The sequence below is a fragment of the Dasypus novemcinctus genome, chromosome 2 (assembly GCF_030445035.2).
Source record: "Dasypus novemcinctus isolate mDasNov1 chromosome 2, mDasNov1.1.hap2, whole genome shotgun sequence".
Classification (NCBI taxonomy): Eukaryota; Metazoa; Chordata; class Mammalia; order Cingulata; family Dasypodidae; genus Dasypus; species Dasypus novemcinctus.
The window spans coordinates 159,635,898-159,661,931 of NC_080674.1; the positions used below are offsets into that span (position 1 = coordinate 159,635,898).

The window sequence follows — 26,034 nt, forward strand, 5'->3', positions numbered from 1 at the left end:
CTGTTTAGGTCTTTTGCCCATTTTTAATCAAGTCATTTGTCTTTTTATTGATGAATTGTAGCATCTCTTTATATATCGTGGGTATTAAACCCTTATTGGATATGTGATTTTCAAATATTTTCTCCCATTGACTTGGCTGCCTTTTTACCCCCTTGACAAAGTCCTGTGAGGTGCAGAGGTGTTTAATTTTGAGGAGGACTCATTTATCTATTTTTTTCTTTTGTTGTGCATGCTTTGGGTGTAAAGTTCAAGAAACCACTACCTACCACAAGGTCTTTAAGATGTTTCCCTACATTTTTTTTTAGTAGTTTTATGGTCCTGGCTTTTATATTTAGGTCTTTGATCCATTTTGAGGTGATTCTTGTATAGGGAGCAAGATAGGAATTCTCTTTCCTTCTTTTGGTTAGATATCCAGTTATCCCAGCATCATTTGTTGAAGAGGCTGTTTTATCCTGTTAACATGGAACATGGATTTGATAGGTTTGTCAAAAACCAGTTGGGGGAAGAGGATGTAGCTTTAGTGATTGAGCTCCTGCCTCCCACATGGGAGGTCCTGGTTCGGTTCCCAATACCTCCTGGAGAAGATGAGCAAGACAGTGAGCTGGTGTGATGGGCAGGTGTGGTAAGCTAATGCAATAAGATGACACAACAAGGAGACACAGAGGAAAGACAATGAGAGACACAACAAAGCAGGGAGTGGAGGTGGCTCGAGTGACTGCATGCCTCTCTCTCCCACATGGGAGGTCCCAGGTTCGGTTCCCAATGTCTCCTAAAGAAAAGACAAGCAGACACAGAGAGCACACAGCAAATGGACATGGAGAGCAGACAGTGAGTGCAAAAGAGTGAAGGGGTGGGGGTGGATAAATAAATAAAACAAATTAAAAAGAAACAACACACACACACAAATCAGTTGACCTTTGAGGTGAGGATTTATTTCTGTACTCTTAATTCTATTCCACTGATGGATATGTCTATCTTTATGCCAGTACCATTCTCTTTTGACCAGTATAGCTTTGTAATATATTTCAAGGTCAAGCAGTGAAATTCCTCCCTTGTCATTCTTTTTTAGAGTGCTTTCAGCTATTTGGGTGCACTTTTAATTGTCTTGTCTTTTTTTTTTTTAGATTTATTTATTTCTCTCCCCTTCCCCCATCCCCACCCTAGTTGTCTGTTCTCAGTGTCCATTTGCTGTGTGTTCTTCTATGTCCACTTGTCTCTTTTTTTGTTGTTGTTGCGTCATCTTGCTGCATCAGCTCTCCGTGTGTGTGGCGCCACTCCAGGACAGGCTGGACTTTCTTTCACACTGGGCGGCTCTCCTTACAGGGTACACTCCTTGCACGTGGGGCTCCCCTATGCGGGGACACCCCTGCATGGCATGGCATTCCTTGTGTGCATCAGCACTGCACGTGGACCAACTCCACAGAGGTCAAGGAGGCCCTGGATTTGAACTGTGGACCTCCCATGTGGTAGGCGGACACTGTATCCGTTGAGCCAAGTCCACTTTCCTAATTGCCTTTTCTATATCTGTATAGTAGGCTGTTGGAATTTTGATTGGTATTGCATTGATTCTATAAATCAGGATAGGATTCACATCTTTACAATATTTAGTCTTCCAATCTATGGACACAGAATGTCCATTTGTTTAGGTCTTCATTGATTTCCTTTTTTTTTTGTCCTAAATTGTTTATTAGGTATGAATTTTACAAACATTACATATTAGTATTAATGGTGGAACTAGAGAGTATCATGCCTTCTCCAAGCTGCACGGCAAAAACCGCCAATAGTGTGATGGAAATTGTGGCCCTTTCCAAGGCCACAGCTCTTGTGGCCCACACATGTCAGTCCATGCATCTCCCTGTGCTTGTGGACTGGCTTGTTGATCCATTGGTTGTCAGGATTTCTTCTGATAGCTTTATAGAATGGATTGATGAGGATAACCTCAAAGAATTTGTTTGTGGTATCTTCACCAATCTGGTAAGAATTCAGGACTCTCAGCACTCCACAGTGCCTTCCAGCTTGCTCATCAGCAAAAGACTGAAGGCTTCAAGCAAACTGTAGCTGATTAACACCGGACAGGCTTGCCATAGGTTGCACCCTTAGGAACTGTGCATTTGCGGCCACTATGGCGCACTCAAATCCTGTAGATGACATAATCTTCCATGGCCTTGTACCCAAGTCTGCACACTTTATCTGGCCTGTTGGGATGTGGTGCGGGCCCTATGGAGCACAGAGAGCTGGTGTTACTGCCAGCAGTGGACCCTCAAAAGAAAGCACATCACATTGGACTTCTGCTTCCTCCGTAGCTCCTGGTTGTATTTGTAAGCACCTATCTTGGTTTACTCTGATGGCTGCCACCAGATGGAAAGGCTTCATTGATTTCTTTTAGCATTGTTTTATTGTTTTGTCATTTGCTGCATACAGGTCCTATAATTTGGTTAAATTGAATCCTCGGTTTGAGGAACCTTTTTTTTTTTTTTTTGCTATTGTACATAGAATTTTTTCCTAATTCCTTCTCAGTTTTAGTATATGTGCTGCCAAAACGAGCACTGATTTCCTTCTTAGGATGTTCATTACTAGTGTACCAAAACATTACTCTTTTTTGCATGTTGATCTTGTATCCTGCCACTTTGCTGAACCTCATTTATTCAAGTAGTTTTGTCATAGACATTTCAGACTATTCTAAATATAGGATCATGTCATCCGCAAATAGAGTTTTAAGTCCTCATTTCCTATTTGGATGCCTTTAATTTTTCTTTTTTCTTGTCTAATTGCTCTAGCTAGAACTTTTAGTGCAATGTTGAATAGCACTGGTGATAATGGGCATCCATGTCTTGTTCCTGATCTTAGAGGGAAAGCTTTCAACCTTTCCCCATTGAGTACAATGTTGGCTATGGGTTTTTCATATATGCTTTTTACCATATTGAAGAATTTTCCTTCTATACCTATCTTTCAAAGTGTTTTTATAAAGAAAGGATGCTGGATTTTTTTCAGTGCCTTTTCTGCATTGATCTAGATAATTATGGACTTTTTTCCTTCAATTTGTTAATGTAGTGTATTATATTAATTGATTTTCTTATGTTGAACCAGCCTTGCATACCAGGAATAAATTCTCTTGGTCTTCATGTATAAGTCTTTTGATATGCTTTTGGATTTAATTTGCAAGTATTTTGTTGAGAATTTTTGCATCTGTGTTCATCAGAGAGATTGGTCTATAATTTTCTTGTAGTGTCTTTATCTGGCTTTGGTATTAGGGTGTTGTTGGCTTCATAAAATGTGTTGGGTAGTTTTCCCTCCTTTTCAATTTTTTGGAAGCATTGAAACAGAATTGGTATTAATTCTTCTCAAAATGTTTGGTAGAATTCACCTATGAAGCCATTTGGTCCTGAACTTTTCTTTATTGGAAGATTTATGATGACTGATTCAATCTCTTTACGTGTAATTGGTTTGTTGAGTTCCTTATTTCTTGTAGAGGCATTGTAGGTTGTGCCTTTCTGGGAATTTGTCCATTTCAACTAGGTTGTCCGCTTTCTTGCTTTTGCCCATTTTTAAAATTGGGTTATCTTTTTATTATTGAGTTGTAAGAATTCTTTATATATTCTAGATACAAGTCCTATTTCAGATATATGGTTTACAAAAATTTCTCCCATTCTCTGTTTTCACTTTTTCATGGTTTCCTTTGAAACAAAAAGTTTTTTATTCTTTTTCTTTTAAAGCACTTTTATTGAGATACGTTCAAATACCATGTAATCTATCCTAAGTGTATAATCAGTGGCTTTTAGTATAATCACAATGTTGTGTGTTCATCACCAGAAAAAATTTTAGAAAAATTTCGTTACTCCAGAAAGAAAATCTCCACACACCCCCAATCCCTCTATCCATCCCCAAAGATGAAATCTAATTTCATCTTTATAAATTGATTTATATTTACATGTTATACAGATGGAATCATAAAATATGTGGTACTTTGTGGCTGGTTTCTTTAACTTAGCATAATGTGGGGTTTGGGGGGTTTGGTATTAACATCTTGTAGCATTAACAATATTTGTTCAGTTTCAAAGAAAGACGGTCATGTGTATGCAATTTTATACTTATTTCTATTTCACATGTGGCTTTACTATGCTCTACAGTCCCATGTTACATTATTTAGCTTTCCTTTTAGTAATATACATGACCTTAGACTTTCCCTTTAAAGCACTTCATAAAATGTATTGAGTAATTTCCCTCCTCTTTAGGTTTATTGGAAGAGTTTAAACAGGATTGGTGTTAATTTTTTTCAAAATGCAAGGTTGAATTCATCTGTGAAACTGTCTGGTTCTGGACTGTTTTCTTTTGGGGGAGATTTTTGATGATGGAGTCAATCTCTTTTAAATGTGTTTGTTAACTTCTTATATTTCTTATAGTGTCATTGTAGGTTGTACATTTCTAGGAATTTGTCCATTTCCTCTAGGTTTATTGAAATGGAAATGGACATGGAAATGGACAAAGAGAATATCACTTAATATCCTACTAAGATCCTTTTAATTTCTTTGGGGTTAATTGTAACTTTCCCCCTTGCTTTCTTTTTTTCCCCCCTCACTTCACATTATTTATTTATTTGTTTATTTTAAAGATAAATAGATCACACAAAACATTACTTTAAAAAACATAAGAGGTTCCTTTATACCCCACTCCTCACCCCCTCCATGTATTTCTGATTGTTTTTATTTGCATCTTCTTTTTTTCTTTGTTAGGGGTTTGTCGGTTTTATTGATCTTCTCAAAGAACCAGCTTTTGGTTTTGTTTATTTTCCCTATTGTTTTTTTGTTCTCAATTTAATTTATTTCTGCTCTAATCTTTATTATTTCTTTCTGCTTGCTCTGGGATTGGTTGGCTGTTCTTTTTCTAGTTTCTGCAATTGTTCAGTTAGGAGCTTTGATTTTAGCTCTTTGTTCTTTTTTTAATATAGGCTTTTAGGTCTATAAATTTCCCTCTCAAGACAGTCTTCACTATATCCCATAAGTTTTGTTAAGTTTTGTTCTTGTTTTCATTTGTCTAGATATATTTATTGATTTCACTTGCAATTTCTTCTTTGACCCACTGATTAAGAGTGTGTTTAGCCTCCACACATTTGCAGATTTACCTCTTTCCTGTCTATTATTAATTTCCAGTTTCATTCTTTTTAAAAAAAATTTTTATTGAAGTATATCATTCATACATGAACACATATAAACAATAAGTGTATAGTAAAGATTGCAAACTTACAAAATAAACATGCATAACATCATAGAGGAGTCTCATACATCACCCCTCCACCAGCTCTTCGCATTGGTGTGAAACGTTTGTTACAAACTATGCAAAAGCATCATCAAATTACTACCAACTATAGTCCTTATCTTACATGTGGTATATTTTTCCCCCAACCCATACTATTTTTTAAAAATATATTTTTATTACAGATATTGTGAACTTGCAAAACATTCAGTTGTGTAAATTTTCCATACAATTCCACACCCTGGTGGAACATTTGTTACAGATTATGAGACAATGTTATCAGATTATTACCACCAATCATGGTCCATAGCATACATTTGGCACACTTTTTCCATATACCTCCATTATCAACACAGTACAGTTTGGCATTGATGCAAGAATATTATAGTATTGCTGTTAACTACAGTCTATTGGTTACACCACTTGTAGTTTTCCCATGTTTCTCTATATTCCCATCACCCTGCAATAGTGGTATACATCTGCTCTAGCTCAGAGAAGGACTCTCTTGCATTTGTACCCTTAACCACAATTCTCAATCACCTCTGGGTTCACTATGTTATTCAGTCCCTGGATTATTCTTTAGCTTTCTTTCTATTGACATTTTTCCCCAGGCTACCTTTTTCAGTCACAATCCCATTTATAAAACAGTTGCTACTGACTATAATGTGTTACTATCAACTCTATCCATCTCCACACTTTTACAGTCAAGTCAATTAAAACTTTTTTTTTTTATTTTTTATTTTCCTCCTCTTCCCCCCCACCCCCGGTTGTCTGATCTCTGTGTCTATTTGCTGCGTCTTCTTTGTCCACTTCTCTTATTGTCAGCAGCACCAGGAATCTGTGTTTCTTTTTATTACGTCATCTTGTTGTGTCAGCTCTCCATGTGTGCGGCACCATTCTTGGGCAGGCTGCACTTTGTTTCACGCTGGGTGGCTCTCCTTACGGGGTGCACTCCTTGCGCGTGGGGCTCCCCTACACGGGGGACACCCCTGCATGGCACGGCACTCCTTGCACGCATCAGCACTGTGCGTGGGCCAGCTCCACATGGGTCAAGGAGGCCTGGGGTTTGAACCGCAGACCTCCCATATGGTAGACAGATGCTCTAACCACTGGACCAAGTCCGCCGCCCAATTCAATTAAAACTTGACGTACATTAAGCATCCATAATTCTTTTCAACCCTCCTCTTATCTCCTTATAACCTATACTATAGGTTTTAATTCCATGTGTTTATTATTTGTATGTAGTTCATATTAATGAGACCATGCAATATTTGTCCTTTTGTGTCTGGCTTACTTCACTTAGTATAATGTCTTCAAGGCTCATCCATGATTTCATTTCTTCTTATTGCAGCATAGTATTCCATTGTACATATATATCACATTTTGTTTATCTGTTCATTGATGGATGGACACTTGGGTTGTTTCTATCTTTTGACAATTGTGAACAACACCGCTTTGAACATTGGTGTGCGGATGTCTGTTTGTGTCATAGTTTTTAGTTCTTCTGGATATATTCCTAGTAGAGGAATTGCTGGATCATATGGCAGTTCTATATTTAGCTTCCTGAGAAACCACCAAACTGTACCAGTTTACACTCCCACCAACAGTGAAGGAGTGTTCCTATTTCTCCACATCCTCTCCAGCACTTACTGTCTGTTTTTTTAATAATGGTGTTTTTTAATATGTGGTGTTAGATGACATCTCATTGTTATTTTAATTTGCATTTCTCCAATAACTAGTGATATGGAACATTTTTCCATGTGCTTTTTGTCCATTTGTATTTCCTCTTTGGAGAAATGTCTGTCTAAATCTTTAGCTCATTTTTTAATTGGATTGCTTGCTCTTTTACTGTTGGGTTGTATGATCTCTTTATATAGAATGGAAATCAAACCCCTATCAGATAAATGGTTTCCAAATATTTTCTCTCATCTACTGGCCTGCCTTTTCACCTTCTTTTTTAAATTTTATTTATTTTTTTGTCTTTATGTATTTTTTTAATGTTACATTCAAAAAATATGAGGTCCCCATATACCCCCCAACCCCCTCACCCCACTCCTTCCCCCATAACAACAACCTCCTCCATCATCATGAGACATTCATTGCATTTGGTGAATACATCTCTGAGCACCGCTGTACCTCGTCAATGGTTCACGCCATAGCCCACACTCTCCCACAGTCTACCCAGTGGGCAATGGGAGGACATACAATGTCCGGTAACTGTCCCTGCAACACCACCCAGGACAACTCCAACCCCCGAAAATGCCCCCACATCACATCTCTTCCTCCCACTCCCTACCCCCAGTAGCCACCATGGCCACCTTCTTGATGAAGTCTTTTGAATCAAAGAAATGTATAAGTTTAAGGCGGTCCCATTTATCCATATTTTCTTTTGTTGCTCGTGCTTTTAGTGTAAGGTTTAAGAATCCACCACCTACCACCAGGTTTTGAAGACGTTTCGCTGTATTTTCTTCTAGGAGCTTTATTGTACTTCCTTTTATATTTAGGTCTTTGATCTATTTTGAGTTAATTTTTGTATAAGGTACGAGGTAGGGGTCTTCCTTCTTTCTTTTGACTATGGATATCCAGTTCTCCCAACACCATTTGTTGAATAAACTGTTCTGCCCTGACTGGGAGGGCTTGTGGCTTGTCAACAATCACTTGGCCATCAATTCGGTTCCATTGGTCTTTGTGTCTATCTTTATGCCAATACCATGCTGTTTTACCACTGTAGCTAGGTAATAAGATTTAAAGTCTGGAAGTGAGAGTCCTTCAACTTCATTTTTCCTTTTCAAGATGTTTCTGGCTATTTGGGGCCTCTAACCCTTCCAGATAAATTTGATAATTGTGTTTTCCATTTGCTTAAAAATTCTGGGTGGAATTTTTATTGGGATTGCATTGAATCTGTGTATCAATTTGAATAGAATTGACATCTTAATGATATTTAGTCTTCCAGTCCATGAGCATGAAATGTTCTTCCAATTATTTAGGTCTTTTTTGATTTCTTTTAGCAATGCATTATAGTTTTCTGAATACAAGTGCTTTGCATCCTTGGTTAAGTTTATTCCTAAATATTTAATTCTTTTAGTTGCTATTGTAAATGGAATTTTTTTCCTGACTTCCTCCTCAGATTGTACATGATTAGTGTATAGAAACACCACTGATTTTTGCTTATTGATCTTGTATCCTGACACTACTGAAATCATTTATTAGTTATAGCAGCTTTGTTATACATTTTTTTGGGATTTTCTAGATATACAATCATATCATCTGCGAATAGTAAGTTTTAATTCTTCCTTTCCAATTTGGATGCCTTTTATTTCTTTTTCTTGCCTGATTGCTCTAGCTAGAACCTCTAGCACTACATTGAACAACAGTGGTGACAGTGGGCATCCTTGTCTTGTCCCTGATCTCAACGGAAAAGCGTTTAGTTTTTCACCATTGAGTACAGTGTTAGTGTGGCATTTTCATATATGGCCTTTATCATGTTGAGAAAATTTCCTTCAATTCCTATTTTTTGTTGTATTTATATCAAGAAAGGATGCTGTATTTTGTCAAATGCCTTTTCTGTGTCAGTTGATAAGATCATGTGATTTTTCTTCTTTGATTTATTAATGTGGTATAGTATGCTGATTTTCTTGTGTTGAACCAGACTTGCATGCCTGGTGTAAAACCCAGGACTGATATCATGATGGATAATTCTTTTAATGTGTTCTTGGATTCGATCAGCAAGTATTTTATTGAGAATTTTTGCATCTGTATTCCTTAGAGAAATGGGTCTGTAATTTTCTTTTTTGTAATATCTTTTCAAGTTTTTGGAAGAGCTTGAGTAAGATTGGTATTAAATCTTCTTTGAATGCTTGGTAGAACTCACCTGTGAAACTGTCTGGTCCTGGGCTTTTCATTTTGGGGAGCTGTTTGATGACTGTTTCAGTCTCTTGTGATTGGTTTGTTGAGGTCTTCGATTTCTTCTAGTGTTAGTATAGGTTGTTTGTACATTCCTAGGAATTTTTCCATTTCATCTACATTGTCTAGTTTTTTAGCATAAAGTTGTTCATAATATCCTCTTAGGATCTCCCTTATTTCTATAGGGTCAGTAGTAAGGTTCCCCTTTTCATTTCTTATTTTATTTATTTGCATCTTCGCTCTTTTTCTTAGTCACTCTAGCTAAAGGTTTGTTGATTTTGTTAATCTTCTCAAAGAACCAACTTTTGGTTTTGTTAATTTTCTCTATTGTTTTTTTGTTCTCAATTTCATTTATTTCTGCTCTTACCTTTGTTATTTCATTCCTTCTACTTTAGGATTAGCTTGCTGTTCTTTTTCTAGTTCCTCCACCTGTGTAGTTAGGTCATTGATTGTAGCCGGCTCTTCTTTTTTAATGTAAACATTGAGGGCTATAAATTTTCTTCTCAACACTGCCTTCACAGCATCCCATTGGTTCTCATATGTTGTATTCTCATTGTCATTCATCTCGAGATATTGATTTCTCTTGAAATTTCTTCTTTGACCTACTGACTATCTAAGAGTGTGTTGTTCAATCTCCATATATATGTGAATTTTCCCTTTATTTGCTGCTTGTTGATATCCAGCTTTACTCCATTATGATCAGAGAAAGTGCTTTGTATAATTTCAATTTTGTTGAATTTATTAAGATCTGCTTTATGTCCCAACATATGGTCTATCATGGAGATAAACGTCAGTGGTCCGTCCACTCAGTCCTTCTCTTATCTCCTTTAAGAATCCACCACCTACCACCAGGTCTTGAAGATGTTTTCCAATAATTACTTCTAGAGGTTTTGTGGTTCTTGCTTTTATTTTTAGTTTTTTGAACCATTTTGAGTTAATTTTTGGAAAAGGTGTGAGATAGGGGTCCTCTTCCTTCTTTCAGCTATGGATGTTCAATTTTTTCAGCAGTATTTGTTGAATGGATTTTTCTGCCTGAGCTGTGTGAGTTTGACAGGCTAGTCAAAACTCACTTGACCATACCTGTGAGGGTCTGTTTCTGAACCATAAATTTAGTTCCATTGGTCTATTGTGTCTGTCTTTAGGCCAGTACCATGTTGTTTTTACCACTGTAGGTAGGTATTATGATTTAAAGTCTGGAGATGAGGGTTCACTTTTCCTTTTTATGATGTTTCTGGCTATTCAGGACTCCTTACCCTTCCAAATAAATTTAATGATCATGTTTTCAGTTTTTTCATTAATGCTGGTGTTATTTTTATTGGGATTGCATTAAATCTGTATATCAGTTTAAGTAGATTTGACATCTTAATGATACTTAGCCTTCTAGTCCATGAGCATGGAATGTTCTTCCAGTTATTTAGGCCTTTTTTGATTTGTTTTAACATTGATTTGCAGTTTTATGAATACAAGTGCTTTGCATCATTGGTTAAGTTTATTCCCGACTATTTGAGTTTTATCTGTCCTATTTTATTTTCACCACTCTTTTGACACTTTTAGTTACTTTTATTGATATAATCTTCATTTCTAGACTCTCTTCCAGGCCTCTCTCTCCTGTCTTTTCTTTTCAGGCTCTAGCACACTCTTTAGTATTTCCTGAAATTGTAGTCTCTTGCTTAAAAATTCTCTCGGTTTCTGTTTATCTGTGAATATTCTAATTTCGCCCTCATTTTTGAAAGACAATCTTGCTGGATATAAGATTCTTGGCTGGAAGTTTTTCTCTTGTAGTATCTTAAATATATCAGACCACTGTCTTCTTGCCTCCATGGTTTCTGGTGAGAAATCAGCACTTAATCTAATTGGATATCCCTTATATGTTATGCATTGCTTTTCTCTTGCTGCTCTCAGAATTCTCTTTGTCTTTGGCCTTTGACATTCTGATAAGTATGTGTCTTGGAGTTGGTCTGTTTGGATTTTTTTGGATGGTAGTATGTTGTGCTTCTTGGACAGGGTATCTATGTCCTTCAGTGGGGTTGGGAAATTTTCTACCGTTATTTCTTTAAATATTCCTTCTGCCCCTTTTCCCTTCTTTTTCTCCTTCTGGGACACCCATGACAAATATGTTTGCATGTCTTTTGCTGTCATTTAGTTCCCTGAGACCTTGTTCAATTTTTTCCATTCTTCATCTCTTCTTTTGTATGGTCACTTTCAGAGGCCATTTCTTCAAGCTCACCAATCCTTTCTTCTGCCTCCTCAAATCTGCTATTATATGATTCCAATTTTTTTAGTTTATTTTTTTGCACCTTTCATTCCCATAAGGTCTGCTATTTTTTATGTATGTTTTTAAATTCTTCTTTGTGCTCATCCAATGTTATCTTAATATCCTTAATCTCTTTAGCCATCTCTTTGATTGAATTTATTAAGGAGATTTGTTTGAACACCTAAGATTAGCTGTCTCAACTCCTTTATGTCATCTGCAGGCTTATCTTATTCTTTTAACTGGGCCATCTCTTTCTGTTTTTTAGTATGGATTGTAATTTTTTCTTGGTGTTTCTGCATCTGACTTGCTAGATAAATTTATTCTGGGTACAGTTTCTCCCTTTAGTTTAGGAATTTCTTATCTTTTCTCTCTTGCTGGTTATGTAGTAGGAGCCAAGGATGTAGTTGGTGCTGTAAGCTATGGAGATCAAAGCTGCCCACATGGCTCCAGGAAGTGATGAAGCTTCTCCCACCTTTCTCCTCTGTCAGGGTAGGGACAGAGCTGTAGCCGTGTATAATAATCCCAGTTGTGCACAAGACTGTCTGTAGTCACTTGGAGACACTGATGAAGCATCACACCCCTTCCTCCCCTACCTTAGGCAGGGATGGAGCTATAGTTTTTGTCCTTAATCTATGCTGTGTGGGTCCAAAATGACCACAGTTGCTCAGGTAAACTTATGTATCACCAGACCCTTTCCCTGCTAGGGGTGGTAATGGACCTTCTGGAGCCCAACAGTCTAATCTCAATGGGCCATGTATGCCTGCATTAGGGAGTACTGTCCCTTTTGCCCTTTGGGGGTGAATAACACCACAAATGCTCAACAGTTCAGTCCTGTAGGTGGAAATTATCCACCTTTGCCCGGAGAGGCTGAAGAAGCAGCAGCCCCCTCCTATCCTGTGAGGGGACAGAGGTGAAGATGGGCTCAAAGGCACTCAACAAATCTGTTTGTGGGGCTGAAAACTACTGCCATTGCCCAAAGAGGCTGAGGATACCCAGCTCCTCTCCTATTCTCTTGGGGTGTGGGGATGCAGCCCTAGATGTCTGACTATTCAGCCTCCTCCAGTGGAGAGCACTTGCAGTTGCCTGGAGAGCCTGGTGCAGGTCCCGCCAGCTACCTCTCTGCTGGAGGTGAGGCTGGAGCCTAGACTAGGGCTGTAATCCGATCTTGGTGGAAAGAAGCCCGTCTCTAACTTCACTGGATTTCAGTCAGCCAGGCTTCCTTTCATGCCAGGGGGCAGAGTCAAAATGGTGGCTACTAGACTTTCCCACTTGGACAGACCCCAGCTGTCTCTAAGATTATACTTTAGCCAGCCAAGTCCACTAATCAGCTGAGGTCAGTGGACATCTGTCTCTTCCTCCACCACTTATGGGAAATGGAACTTCTAACTCCAGCCACAGAATAGCTCCTGAGGTGGCTTGCGCCCCTAGGGTAGGATGGACACCAGCCTCTGCGGCATGACTTGGCGCTTGCCAGAGAGGTGGTGTCGGTCCCCCCAGCTTCCTCCCTGCCGGAGGTGGGACTGGGGTTTAGGCTAGACCTGCAGTCCAACCTGGATGGAAAGAAGCTAGTCGTTACAAGCACTATGATTTTCAGTCAGCGCTGCTTTCCCTCTTGCCCAGGGCGGAGTCAGAATGGTGACCACCAGCTTCCTTCTGTCCTGGACAGGTTCAAAGTTTAGTTGTTCCTAGGATTCTACTTATAACTCGCCGAATCCACCTAATCAGTAGCTAAAGTCGGTGCCACACTGTGTTTTCCTCCCTTTTTTATTGGAGGAGATGGAACTTCCAACTCCAACCATGGAATAGCTCCCGAGGCAGCTTGCACACCATGGGCACCGACCTCAGCGGTGTGGAGGGCTCTACTCACGATTCCTCTGTGCAGATGGGTAGTCTTCCTCCTTCCACACTGTCAAGGATGTTGCAGGATATTTCTCTGGTCTCCTGGATTCTCCAAAAGGTGCTTTAGATAACTCTGAGTGACCACCAACTGCCCGGTTTCATGAGCTGACTGAGGAGCTCCTTATTCTGATGCCATCTTCAATTTAATTCTATTTTGATCATAGACGGTACATTGTATCACTTGATTCTTCTTATATTTATTGAGCGCTGCATTGTGACCTAACATGGTCTGTCTAGGAGAAAGATTCTTGGGCACTTAAGAATGTATAACCCACTGAGTTTTGGTACCGTTCTCTATATGTCTGTTAGGTCTAACTCACTAATCATATTATTCAAGTTCTCTATTTTGTTGTTACTCTTCTGTCTAGTTGTTCTATCTAATGATGTCAGTGGTGTATTGAAGTCTCCAGCAATTATTGTAGAGACGTCTATTTCTCCATTTTTGCTAGAGTTATGTCTCGTGTTTTTGGGCACCCTAGTTTAGTGCATAGATACTTATGACTGTTATATCTTCCTTGTCATGTCGTCCTTTTTTTGGTTAATATTTGTATGGAATATCTTTTTCCAGCCTCTCACTTTCAGCTGGTTTGTATTCCTGAGTCTGAGGAGAATCTCTTGTAAGCAGCATATGGATATTTGATGTTTTTTATCCATTCTTTCAGCCTGTATCTTTAGATTGGGGAGCATAATCCATTCACTTTCAATGATGTAGCAGTTTGAAATGGTTATGAATTCCAAAAATAGATATTGGATTATGTTTGTAATCTGATCTGTAACCTGGGCATGGTTGAGTTATGATTAGGGTGTTGAGTCGCCACCCCTTGGAGGGTGGGGACTCAGATAAAAGGCATGGCAAAGAACAGAGTTGAGGGTTTTCTGATGTTGGAGTTTTGATGTTGGAGTTTGATGCTGAAGACTTAAGCTGGAGCCCCAGGAAGTCAGCATGCAGAGGAAAGAGAAGCCAGCCCCAGGAAGAAAGGAACCTTGAACCCAGAGAAAAGTAAGCCCCAGGAACATAGGAACCCAGGAAGCCTGAACCCTGGCAGACGTCAGCAGTCATGTTGCTCCGAATAGACTTTGGTGAGGGAAGTAACTTACGCTTTATGGCCTGATATCTGTAAGCTCCTACCCCAAATAAATACCCTTTATAAAAACCAACCAATTTCTGGTATTTTGCATCAGCACCCCTTTGGCTGACTAATACAAATGATATTACTCCAAATGCATTATTTTCTTCCACTCTTTTATTCTTTGGTTTTCATATATCATATCTATTTTTATCTGTCCTTTTACTCTTTTGGTAATCCTTTCTGCTATTCTTTCTTCTATACTTTCCTCCCCTCCTGTCTTTTTTTTTTTTTTCAGGCTGTAAGGCTTCCTTTAATATTACCTGCAAAGATGGATTATTTTTTATGAACTTTCTTAATTTCTGTTTGTTAATATTTTAAACTCACCTTCATATTTGAAGGACAATTTTGATGGATAAAGAATTCTCAACTGTCAGTTTTTCACTTTCAGTATCCTAATTGTATCACACCACTGTCTTCTCGCCTCCATGGCATGGCTTCTGATGAGAAAGCTGCACTTAGTCTTCCTGGGTGTCCCATTGTATGGGATGGTTTGCTTCTCCCTTTCTGTTCTCAGAAACTTCTACTTACCTTTGATGTTTAACATTCTGAGTAGTATGTGTCTTGGATAGGTCTGGTCTGTTTACATTTATTCTGATTGGGTTATGCTGCACTTCTTGGTCATGTAAATTCATTTGCCAACTTTCGTTGGGAAATTTTCAGCTATTATTTCCTCAAATACTCTTTCTGCCCCTTTTCCCTTCTCTTCTTCTGGAACTCCCATGATGTTGCGTTTTGTGTTGTCATTCAATTTCCCAATTCCCTGATCAATTTTTCCCATTATTTTCTGTTTTCTTCTCTCTTCAATTTTAGCTGTTCTGTCTTTGGTATCAATTATTATTTCTATCATTTTGAGTCTGCTGTTATAAGCCTCTAATGTGTTTTTTATCTCACCTAATGTGTCTTTCATTCCCATGAGTTATGTTATTTTTCTGTTTAGGTTTTCAGATTCTTCTTTGTCTTCTCAGTGCCTTCTTGGTGTTATTTATCTCTTTACCCTTATTGTCTTTCAACTCATTAATTTGATTTTGGAAATTTTTGTACACCTTGTTAATTAGTTGTTTCAAATCCTGTATCTTTTTTTGAGCTTTGATTTATCCTTTTCTTGCGCCATTCCTTTACATTTTTTAGTTTTGCTTGTAATTTTTTGCTGATGTCTAGGCATCAGATTAGGATGGTGAGATTCCTCAGGTGTATAATTTCTCTTTCATAGGGATTTAGTGGTGGGAGGCTGTGTTACTGCTGTTCTTTGATTCTTGGTTCAATCTGGGTCTTTAGAGTTGTCCCTGAGTCTTCAGGGTTGTCAAAACTGAGCTCTGGACCCAGTAATGGGTTGCAGACCCACTTCCTAGGGCCTTGGGAGGGAACCTGTAAAGGTCAGAGAAAAACTCTCTAATTTTAATTTCCTCTCGTGAACTTCCTTCGTCTGCCAGTATATGGTGCTCTTTGACAGCCTTCTCTGTTCAGTGCCTGAGCCAGGTGTGTTTGGTGCAACAGGGACTAGATTAATGGGACAGAGGTTCCTGTCTGGAGGCTAAGAGCCTCGCAATTCAAACTTTCTCAGACGTTTCTCCAATCTTCACTTGCAGCGCCTTTCCTTTTCTTGGGTAGAAAACAATTCCACTCCCCTCTGTGTCCTGAACAGTCAGTTGAGATTAGTAGAGAGGGAGATTGAGAGGGTGATTGAGAGGATGGAATCTCTTTAGGCTCCCTCCCAAGGCAAATAATGGTAAAGCCCCACCTGGCCTCGAAGGATTCCTGGGACACAGCACACCAAATTCGTGTTTCAAAAGCTAAGTCAGTCTTAGGTTGTGTCCCTCCTTCTCCCTTTTCCTGGGAAGATGCGTCCTTAACAACCAGTTTGAATTAGTAGTGAGTGAAATTGATAAGAGTTGGAGCTCTATTCCCTTATCTCTTTAGTCTGGAGTTGTCTCTCAAGGCAAACAATGGTGTGGCCCCACCCAGCCTGGAAGGGCTGGTGGCACAGAGCAGACCAAATTTGTGGGTCAAAAACTGAGTCAGCCTTAGGCTCTGTCCCTCTCTCTCCCCTTTCCTGGGGTGGTGGATCCCTCTGGCCCCGAGGCCCAAGAATTCTAATGTCTTTAGTGTGGGGTAGTGTGCTGGTCGCTGGTCGTTGCTGCTTTTAACTCACAGTTTTGCCATCATGATTCTTTTCCTTTGGCCTTCTCTCTTTCGGGCAGTGTCCAGCCTTTCCCTGGTGTCTTAAGCCCTAGAAGATTTTTTTTTACAGGCCATTTCTGCCTGTCCTGTAGCTATTTTTCTGGGAGAGAAAAGAATTCTTTGTCTTTGTAGTTTTCCCTCTTCCCGGAAGTCTCCTGTAAGTTTTTACATGTTGCATTCCTGTTTTCAGTTGTGTTGAGATATCTACTTATTTCTCTTGCAATTTCTTTGAACCACTGATTGTTTAAGAGTGTGTTGGGTAGCCTCCATATATTTGGATTTTCCCTCTTTCCCATCTATTACTGAATTCCAGCTTCATTCCATTGTGATCTGAGAAGGTGCTTTTTATAATATCAATCTTGAATTTATTGTGAGATGTTATGTGACCCAACATGTTGTCTGTCCTGGAGGAAGGTCCATGAACGCTTGAGAAGAATGTATAACCTGCTCATTTGGGGTTCAATATTCTGTATATGTCTGTTAGGTCTAGCTCACATTCCATATTGTTCAAGTTCTGTTTCCTTGTTGATCTGCCTGGTTGGTCTGTCTAATGATGTGAGTGGTATGTTGAAGTCTCCAACGATTATTGTAGGTAATGTATATTTCTCCCTTCAGTTTTGCCAGTTTGCCTCATTTGTTTTGGGGCACCCTGGCTAGGTGCATAGATATTTATGACTTATTTCTTTCTGGCGGATTGTCCCTTTTATTACTATATAATGACCTTTTGTATCTCTCATAACTTTTTTGCATTTAAAGTCTATTTTGTCTGACACCAGTATAGCTACTCCTGCTCTCTTTTGGTTATATTTAGTGCAATATCTTTTTCCTACCTTTCACTTTCAGTCTGTTTGCATCCTTGGATCTAAGGTGTGTCTCCTGCAGGGAGCATATAGATGGCTTATGTTTTCTTTCATTCTGTCAGCCTATGTCTTTTTGTTGGGGAGTCTAATCCATTAATACAAAATGTTATTACTGTAAAGGCATTACTTCAGCCATTTTATCCTTTTGCTTTCATATGTTATATCTTGTTTTTGTCCATCTTTTTACTGTTTTGGTTATCCTTTCTGCTAATCTTCACTTCTACACTCTCCTTTAAGCCTCTCTCTTGTCTTTTCTGGCTGCAGAACTCCCTTTAATGTTTCCTGCAGAGCTGCATTCTTCTTTACAAACTCTTAGTTTCTGTTTATCTGTGAATATTTTAAGGTCATTGTCATATTTGAAGGACAGTTTTGCTGGGTAAAGAAGTTTTGGCTGGCAATTTTTCAGTACTGTAATTATATCACACCACTGTTTTCTCGTTTCCATGTTGTTTTAATGGAAATCTGTACTAAGTCTTATTGGACATCCCTTGTATGTGACGTTTTGCTTTTCCCTTGCTGCTTTCAGAATTTTCTCTCTATTTGTGGCATTTGGCATGCTGCATATTATGTGTCTTGGAGTTGGTCTATTTGGATTTATTCTTCTAATTGGAGTATGCTCTTCTGATTGGAGTATGCTCTTCTTCCTGGACAGGAGAGTTAGGAGATTTTCAGCCATTATTTCCTCAAATACTCTTTCCGCTCCTTTTCCTTCACATCCCTTTCCAGAACTCCCAGAACATGTATGCTGGTGCGCTTCATTTTATCATTCAACTCCTTGAGCTGCTGCTTATTTTTTTTCCATTCTTTTACTTTTCTCTACTTTTACTCCAGTTTCAGTTGTTCTTTCCTCGATGTCACTGATTCTTTCTTCCATGATTTCAAATCGGCTGTTGTGTCCGTATTCTTTTTCATTGTTGTTTTGTTTTAAGAAGGTACTGGGATTGAACTCAGGATCTTGTACATGAGAAACAGGTGCTGAATCACTAACTCCTAAGCTACAGCCACTCTCCAGTGAAAGTTGGGTTTTTTTTCCGTTTGTTTGCTTGTTTGCCTTGTTTGTTTTTGGAGGTCTAGGCATCTGATTCTGATGCTGAATTTACTCTGATGTTCAGTTTCTCTCTCTTGCCTAGGGATTTACTATTAAGCAGCTGTGTGCTAGCACTGTTCTTTGACTCTTGGTTCAACTTGTTCTAGATATTTAGGATTGTCCCTGTTTAACTGCTTAAACCAGGGCTAAGGTCCCAATACTCAGGTGCAGACCAGCTTCCAAGGGCCTTGGAGAGGGGGACAGTAAGGGCTCCTGCTTGCCTCTCTTATTTATTATTTTTTGTTTTACATGCACTTTCTGGTTTGACCAATACATGGTGCTCTTTGGCAGACTTCTCAGCTGAGACCCCAGGTGTTAGCGGGGAATGCTTACAGTTTTCCTTTTCATGGGTGTGGGTGGTACAGAAGCAGTGTCCTCAGGACTAGCCAAGCCTCATAAATAAACTTTCTCAGAGGATATTCTCCACCCTTGTCTGGCCACACCCTCCTCCTGTCTCTTTAGCAGCCAACCCAGGGCAGTAGGGAGGGTGCTTGAAAGGCAAATATTTAACTCCTTGCTAGATTTTCAGCCAGCTGAGCTGCCTTTCCTTCACCCACCTCTCTTCTGGGTGGTGTCTAGCCTTCTTCACCTGGTGACCTGTGCTCCAGAGCAGCCCTCCAGACAGTCTCCCCCTGTCCTCTAGCTATTTTTTCTGGGAGAGAAGTGATCCCTCTCCCTCTCTAATCCTCCATCATCTTGAAAATGCCCATTTCTTTTATTTTAAAGACCAGGCGGCTGAGGCCTAATGAGGGAAAAGGATGTGCTTGTGACTGCCTTACCTGGGTTTCCAGCTCAGGGTTTTGCATGCCAAGATCATCCAAACTCCAATTCATGTTGTTTGTAATGAGCAAGTAAGCTACATTGTGTAAAGCGTCATTCACATGAAGAAGACATTGCTATTGTCAGAGGCTGACCCTGTCTGCGTCTCAGGTCAAGAATGAAGTCTTTCTCATCTCTTCTGCAGAAAAAAAAAATGAGGTAATAAGTGTATATCCATTTGTTTCTAGCTATTTATTTCTCCTTTTCTCCCTTTTCCTGGCTTTTTCATCCCTAGAACTCTAAGCTCTCTGCTCTGAGTGCTGTGGTGCCGGACATCCCAGGTTTCCGCAAGATCCTCCCCCGCTCGGATTACATCATCATCCCCAAGAGCAGCCTGCAGGAGGACCGAAGCTGCCCTCAGCTAGAGCTGTGTGTGGCCCAGAACCAGATGTCCCCTAAAGGAGCATCTCTTGTGTCCAACACTGGCCTGGAGACAGTGCCTAGCCATGCAGGCATGGCAGAGCAATGCCTAGCTGTGGAGACCCTGGCTGAGGAAGTGGGAACCGTTGCCCAGCCAGGTGCTGTTCAGGAGATCACCACCTCAGAGATCCTTACCCAGGATGTGCTCCTGGAGGAGACTTCCCTGGAGGTAGGGGAGAGCCACCAGCCTTACCAGACAAGTCTGGTCATTGAAGAGACCTTAGTGAATGGCTCACCAGACCTCCCCACTGGAAACCTGGCTGTGCCCCACCCCCAGATTGGAGAGAGCGTGTCAGTGGTAACAGTTATGAGGGTAAGTGGCTTTGCTACTGATGTCTTTTGCTTTTATCTGGAGTTAATACAAAAGCAGCTAGCACCAAGCGGTATAATGCATGAGCAGTGGTAATGTAGACTGCTGGTGTGGAATTTTTAGTGGAACTGCAGGCCTCCTAAGCCTTTTTGCCCCTGGGCTTGCTCCCAAGTTCTCTTTAGTTTCTCAAGCGCTTTGACCAACTCTTCTTTGCCCAGTTTAGCCAGAATTTTCTCCACATGAGATGGTACCTAAGGTACATTAACAGGAAAGAGAGAAATAGTATTTGAGCTATCCGTGAGTCAAAGCCAGGATCTTTCAAGCTGTTAGCATCAATCAGGACTTTATGTTCCTGAAGACTATTTTAACACGTCGTACCTTGAACATTACATATGAGAATTTTTAAAAGGTCTCCCTGGGCACTGAGGGACTAGGAGGAAGGAAGTTCTTTACAAGGTCAAGCTTTTGGGCTAGTAACTGAGAAAGATGAGGTGAGTCTCTCTCTAGTGGCCTAAGTTTCATGCCCAGTTGAGGGGAATTCCCGGCAGCAGTTGCAGTGATTCTGCCTGGTCTCCTAGGAGTTGGGAAGCTGCCACTATGCCCTATTGTGTAATCTCAACTCTTTCCCTGGTTGGGATGGTATCTGAGAGGTGGGAGTCCCTCTTCTCAGACTGAGAGGGCCAGCATGCTGCAGCCCCTATGGTCTAGAGAGAGAAGAATTTAAACCCCTGCAAAGGAATCTGTCCCGGACTTGAATCCTTTTTATTGTTTGTGTCCTCTGTGCTCTTTATGATGATGAAGCATGCCACTTGTCTAGTTAGGGTTGATTGATAGGGTGGTAAGAGCATCTGACATGGTCAGAAGAATTGGGTTCTCATTAACCAGTGATATTGGAGGTCTCTTAGAACCTCAGTTTTTTTCTCCTCTTTAAAATGAGAGTACTACCTTACACCTTTCTGTGGTAAAAGATTTCTCTTTTTTCTTAAACTTTTTATTTTTTGATTATTGTAGATTCATTTTTCTCTCTTGATAAGCACATCGATTAAGTACATTTTGTGAGGTAATCGAACGTGATCCAGTCTTTCAGTGTTGTGAGTGACCCTGAGTGTTCTTCATTTTAATGAAACTGTCCTTCTCTGTGTGCCCATAGGACTCCAGTGAGAGTAGCTCCTCTGCACCAGCCACACAGTTCATCATGTTACCTCTGCCTGCCTACTCAGTTGTGGAAAACCCCACCTCCATCAAACTGGTCAGTGTTTGGGGAGTTGATGACAATTAAGACTATGTAAGAATTCTCTTCCAAGTAGAAGTCTTAGAAACTTAGGACACTAGGAAAGGTCTCTGGAATTATCTGGTCTAAGTGTTCTTAACTAGGGCTTTGTGGATTGGGCTCCCTTCAAAGTATATACCAACTTTTCTCCTTGAAAGCATTTTTCTGGGATAGGTTCCATGGCCTTTATCAAATATTCAGAAGGGTACATGATTTAGAAGACTTGAGGAGCCATTGATCTAATTCAATCCTGTTATTGTACAGATTAGGAAAAAGGCCCAGAGAAGAGAAGGGACTTGTTGAAGGCCATGAAGCTACAAAACAGTCAAGCAAGAACCAAGACTCTGGTTCTTAAATCTTTCAGATGCAGTATCTGGGCTCAGATTTATTCCTAAGTAGCTTATATTTTCTATGCTATTATAAATGGCATTATTATTATTAATTTTTTTTCTTTAGGAGGTATCAGGGATTGAACCCAGGACCTCATACATGGGAAGCAGGCTCTCAACCACTGAGCTACATCTGCTCCCCAGTGAGAGTTGGTTTTCTTGTTTATTTGGTTTTTTTTTTTTAGGAGGTACTGGGGACTGAACCCATGACCTCGTACATAGGAAGCAGGTGCTCAACCACTTGAGTTACATCCACTCCTGGTATTTTTTTTTTTTTTAATTTCCAATTTGTGATTGTTCATTTCTACTATATAGTAATACAATTGATTTTTTTAAATATATTGATCTTGTGTCTTGTAACTTTGCTAAACTCACTTATTAGTTCTGGTAGCCTTTTTATAGATTCTCTTGGGTTTTCTACATAGATTATTGTGTTATCTGCAAATAAAGACAAATTTTGCTCTTCCTTTCTGATTCCTTTTCTTTTTCTTGCCTTATTACACCATCTAGGACCACCAGTACTATGCTGAATATAAGTGGTAAGGGCAGACATCTTTGTCTTGTCTCTTCTTCTCTTAGGCAGAAAGCATTAAGCCTTACTTTTAAAATATGATTGATAGCTGTAGGCTTTTTTTTCATAGATGCCCTTTATCGAGTTTATCTGGAATGGATATTGGATTTTATCAAATGCCTTTTGTGCTTTTACTGAGATGAATAGTTTTTCTTTTGCAGTTTATTAATGTGGTGGATTTTCATTGATTTTAAATGTTAAACCAACTTTGCACTCCCTGATAAACCCTACCCAGTCGTGACTTATCCTTTTTATATACTATTGGATTTGGTGTGCTAAAATTTTGTTCAGAGTTTTTGTATCTATGTTCATAAGGGATATTGGTCTCTAATTTTCTTTTCTTAACACTGTCTTTGTATGGTTTTATTATCAGGATAATGCTTTATAGAATGAGATGGGAAGTATTTCATTTCAGTTTTCTGGAAGAGTTTGAGTAGGATTGGCATTATTTCTTAAATGTGTGATAGGATTCCCTATCAAGTCATGTGGGCCTGGAGTTTTCTTCATGGGAAAGTTTACAACTGCAAATTCAATTTTTTAAATACATATCAGGTATTCATATTATTTATTTACAAGTGGGTTTTGGTAGGTGTCTTTCAAGGAATTTGTATCATTGAAGGTATTGAATTAATGACATAAAGTTGTTCATTGATAATATTATCCTTTTTTTTTTTCATCTGGTTGTGTCATTGATTTTTGGTGCATCACTTTGCTGTGCAGGGGCCTTGCACCTCACTGTGCAGGTCTGGGACACCTCTTTTCTTTTCTACCAGGAGGTCCTGGGGATGATACCTTGGTCCTCTATGTGGTAAATGGGACCTCAATTGCTTCAGCTACAGCTGCTTCCCTTATTATCCTTTTAATATCTATATAGAATCTGTATAATGATTTCACGTCTCTCATTCCTGGTATTGGTAATTTGGATTTTCTTTTGTTTTTCCTGACAAGCCTCATTGGAAGTTTATCAATTTTATTGATCTTCTCAAAGAACCAGCTTTTGGTTTCATTGATTTTTCTCTGTTGTTTTTCTGTTTTCACTTTCATTTGATTTCCATTCCAATCTTTATTGTCTTTCTTCTGCTTCCTTTGGGTTTAATTTGCTCTTCTTTAATTTCTTAGGTCAAATCTGACATCACTGATTTGAGACATTTCTCTTTTTAATATAGGTACTGCGTGCTAGAAATTTCCCCCAAAACACTGCTTTGGTGTCATCCCACAAATTCTGATTTGTTTTCATTTTCTTTCAGCTCAAAATACTTTCTAATTTTCTTTTTGGTTCTTTTCTTTAACTCACAAGTTATTTAGAAACATTTTATTTCCTTTCCAAATATTTGGGGATTTTCCAGGTGTCTTTCTATCTTTGATTTCTGATTTAATTCCATCGTGGTCAGAACTTTACACTTGATAACACCTGAATCCCTTTAAGTTTATTGAGCTTGTTTTATGGCCCAAAATATGGTCTGTCTTCGTAAATGTTCTATATGCACTTGAAAAGAATGTATGTTCTGCTGTTGGGTGAGGTGTTCTATAAATGTCAATTAGGTCAAGTTAGTTGATAGTGTTATTCAGCTCTTTTATATCCTTCTGGTTTTCTGTCTACTTGTTATGTCAGTTATTAAGTAAGAGGATATTGAAATTTCCGACTACAGTTGTGGATTTGTCTATTTTTTCTTGCAGTACTGTCTTTGTGTCACATTTTGTGTGTGTATCATGTATTTTGGAACTCTGTTATTAAATGCATAAACGTTTAGAATTTTGTCCTCTTGTCATGAAATAACCTACTATATCTCTGGCAATATTCTTTGTTCTAAAATCTACATTGATATTAATATAGATATTTCAGCTTTTTATTGTTATTAGCGAGGCATATATTTTTCCATCCTTTTACTTTAAACCCTTTTTTATCTTTGTATTTAAAGTGATTTTATTTTTGTAATTAGTATATATTTGGATATAGAAATAAGACCCATCTGATAAAAGGCAGAGGCCTTTTAATTTGTGGTGTTGAGATGATTTATATTTAATATGATTGTTGATATGATTAGGTTTAGGTCTGTCATCTTGTTTTCCATTTGTTTCATTCTGCCTTCTTTGGAATCAGTTGAATATTTTTTATGATTCTATTTTATCTTCTTTAATGGGACGTAGTTATTTGTTTTGATTATTTTAGTGGTTTCTTTAGGGTAAATAGTGTACATTTTTACTTATCACAGCCTTGCTTACCTTCTAAAACCCTTGCCATGGATAAACAATATTTTTTTTAGTATACTTTTTATTTATTTTTAAAAGATACATAGATTACATAAAATGTTACATTAAAAAAATATAGGGGATTCCCATATGCCCCACTCCCCATACCTCCTATTTTTCCTACATTAACAACTCTCATTAGTGTAGTACATTCATTGCAGTTGATGAAACAATACATTCTTGTACGAGAAAATTGCAGCATTTTAACCAGGAATAGCCCTGCTACCTTTATTACTTATTTTACCTGAGCCTCTGTTCTTCTAGAAATTACTATACTCTTTCATGCTCTAATAAATGGCTGCCAAGCTCTTACAGAAAAGTATCTTATAAATACTTAGAACTGAACCCCAGTCTGGAACACTAGCATTTTTTTCTAAAGTCATTTCTATAAGCTATTCTTTAGGAATATTTCCAAGTTCCCAGTAATTTATTTATAGAACTTACCTAACTTAAAATTTTACTTTCTGGAGGTGTTCTGAATGAAGATTCTATATTATGTATGAGAAAAAATTGAGAGATGTTTTATATTCCAATAATAGTAGATACTTACAAGTCATACTTTACAATTCTCTAAGTTACATGTTTCTTCATTCCTTATCTCATTTGCAACTTTGGACCCCACTCATGAAGCAGGCAGAGCAAGTGGTATAACTGTTCTAGAGAGGAAGAAACACAGGGCTGAAGAGCTAAAGAACTCCCAGATTATTTAGTATATCAGTGGCAAAGTTGAAATCCAAATCCTGGTCTTTTTCCTTGGTGCCAGACCTCTTCGCATTCATCCTTGACTTGTGGCAGCTTGGTGTTTCCCCAAGGGAGGTTTATATTTTTGACCAGGCAAGGAAAAGTAGGATTAAGAGTTGAGTTAAAAAAAAAAAAAGAGTTGAGTAAACATTCACAAGTGATGGAACAAATCTGACAGGGAAATGTTTTCATTCCAGCATTAATCTAGAAATGGAGCATAGCTAATGAATAGATAGTTTCTGTATGTAGCTGAAGTGTAATAATCTATGGCAGTACATTCTGCTCAAAGGGAAATCAGTGGAAATGATGAGAACTAATGGCCAAATATATTGCTCATAGGGAAATAATAAAATTTTGTTTCATGTCAAAAGACATCAAAAGACTTGGTTTATTATACTCCTGGTTTTCCTCTCACTATTTCAGTGACCATGAGTATTTTCATAACTCTGAACCCTAGGTTTTCTGATTTCTAACTAACAAGAATGAAGATGAAACAAAGTCTTTGAAGTATTCAGAGCCAGAGGATACAGCTGGGTACATAGCAGAAATCTTGGAGCTCTGGGTTTTAGATCTGGCTCTGCCCTTGAGTAGCTCGTTGAATTGAGGCAAACTATATTCTTTTCCTCAGTAGTAATAATACCTACTTTAAAGCATTGCTAAGAGCATGAAATGAGACATTGGCAAAGTATTTAACACTGTGTGG

The 26,034-nt window shown here is 38.7% G+C and overlaps 1 protein-coding gene and 1 pseudogene across 2 annotated transcripts in view; one reads left to right on the plus strand and one right to left on the minus strand.

Annotated features, from left to right (window-relative positions):
- The window catches only part of HMGXB3 (HMG-box containing 3), a 71,298-nt gene that overhangs the window by 8,833 nt on the left and 36,431 nt on the right, over positions 1 to 26,034 (plus strand). For both annotated transcript variants that reach the window (XM_004453736.4, XM_004453737.5), the window contains exons 4-5: positions 19,616 to 20,113; positions 21,261 to 21,359. In XM_004453736.4, the coding sequence (XP_004453793.2) occupies positions 19,616 to 20,113; positions 21,261 to 21,359 (597 nt within the window). The remainder of the gene's footprint in view (positions 1 to 19,615; positions 20,114 to 21,260; positions 21,360 to 26,034) is intronic.
- LOC139439861 (large ribosomal subunit protein eL15-like) lies at positions 1,735 to 14,980 on the minus strand (annotated as a pseudogene).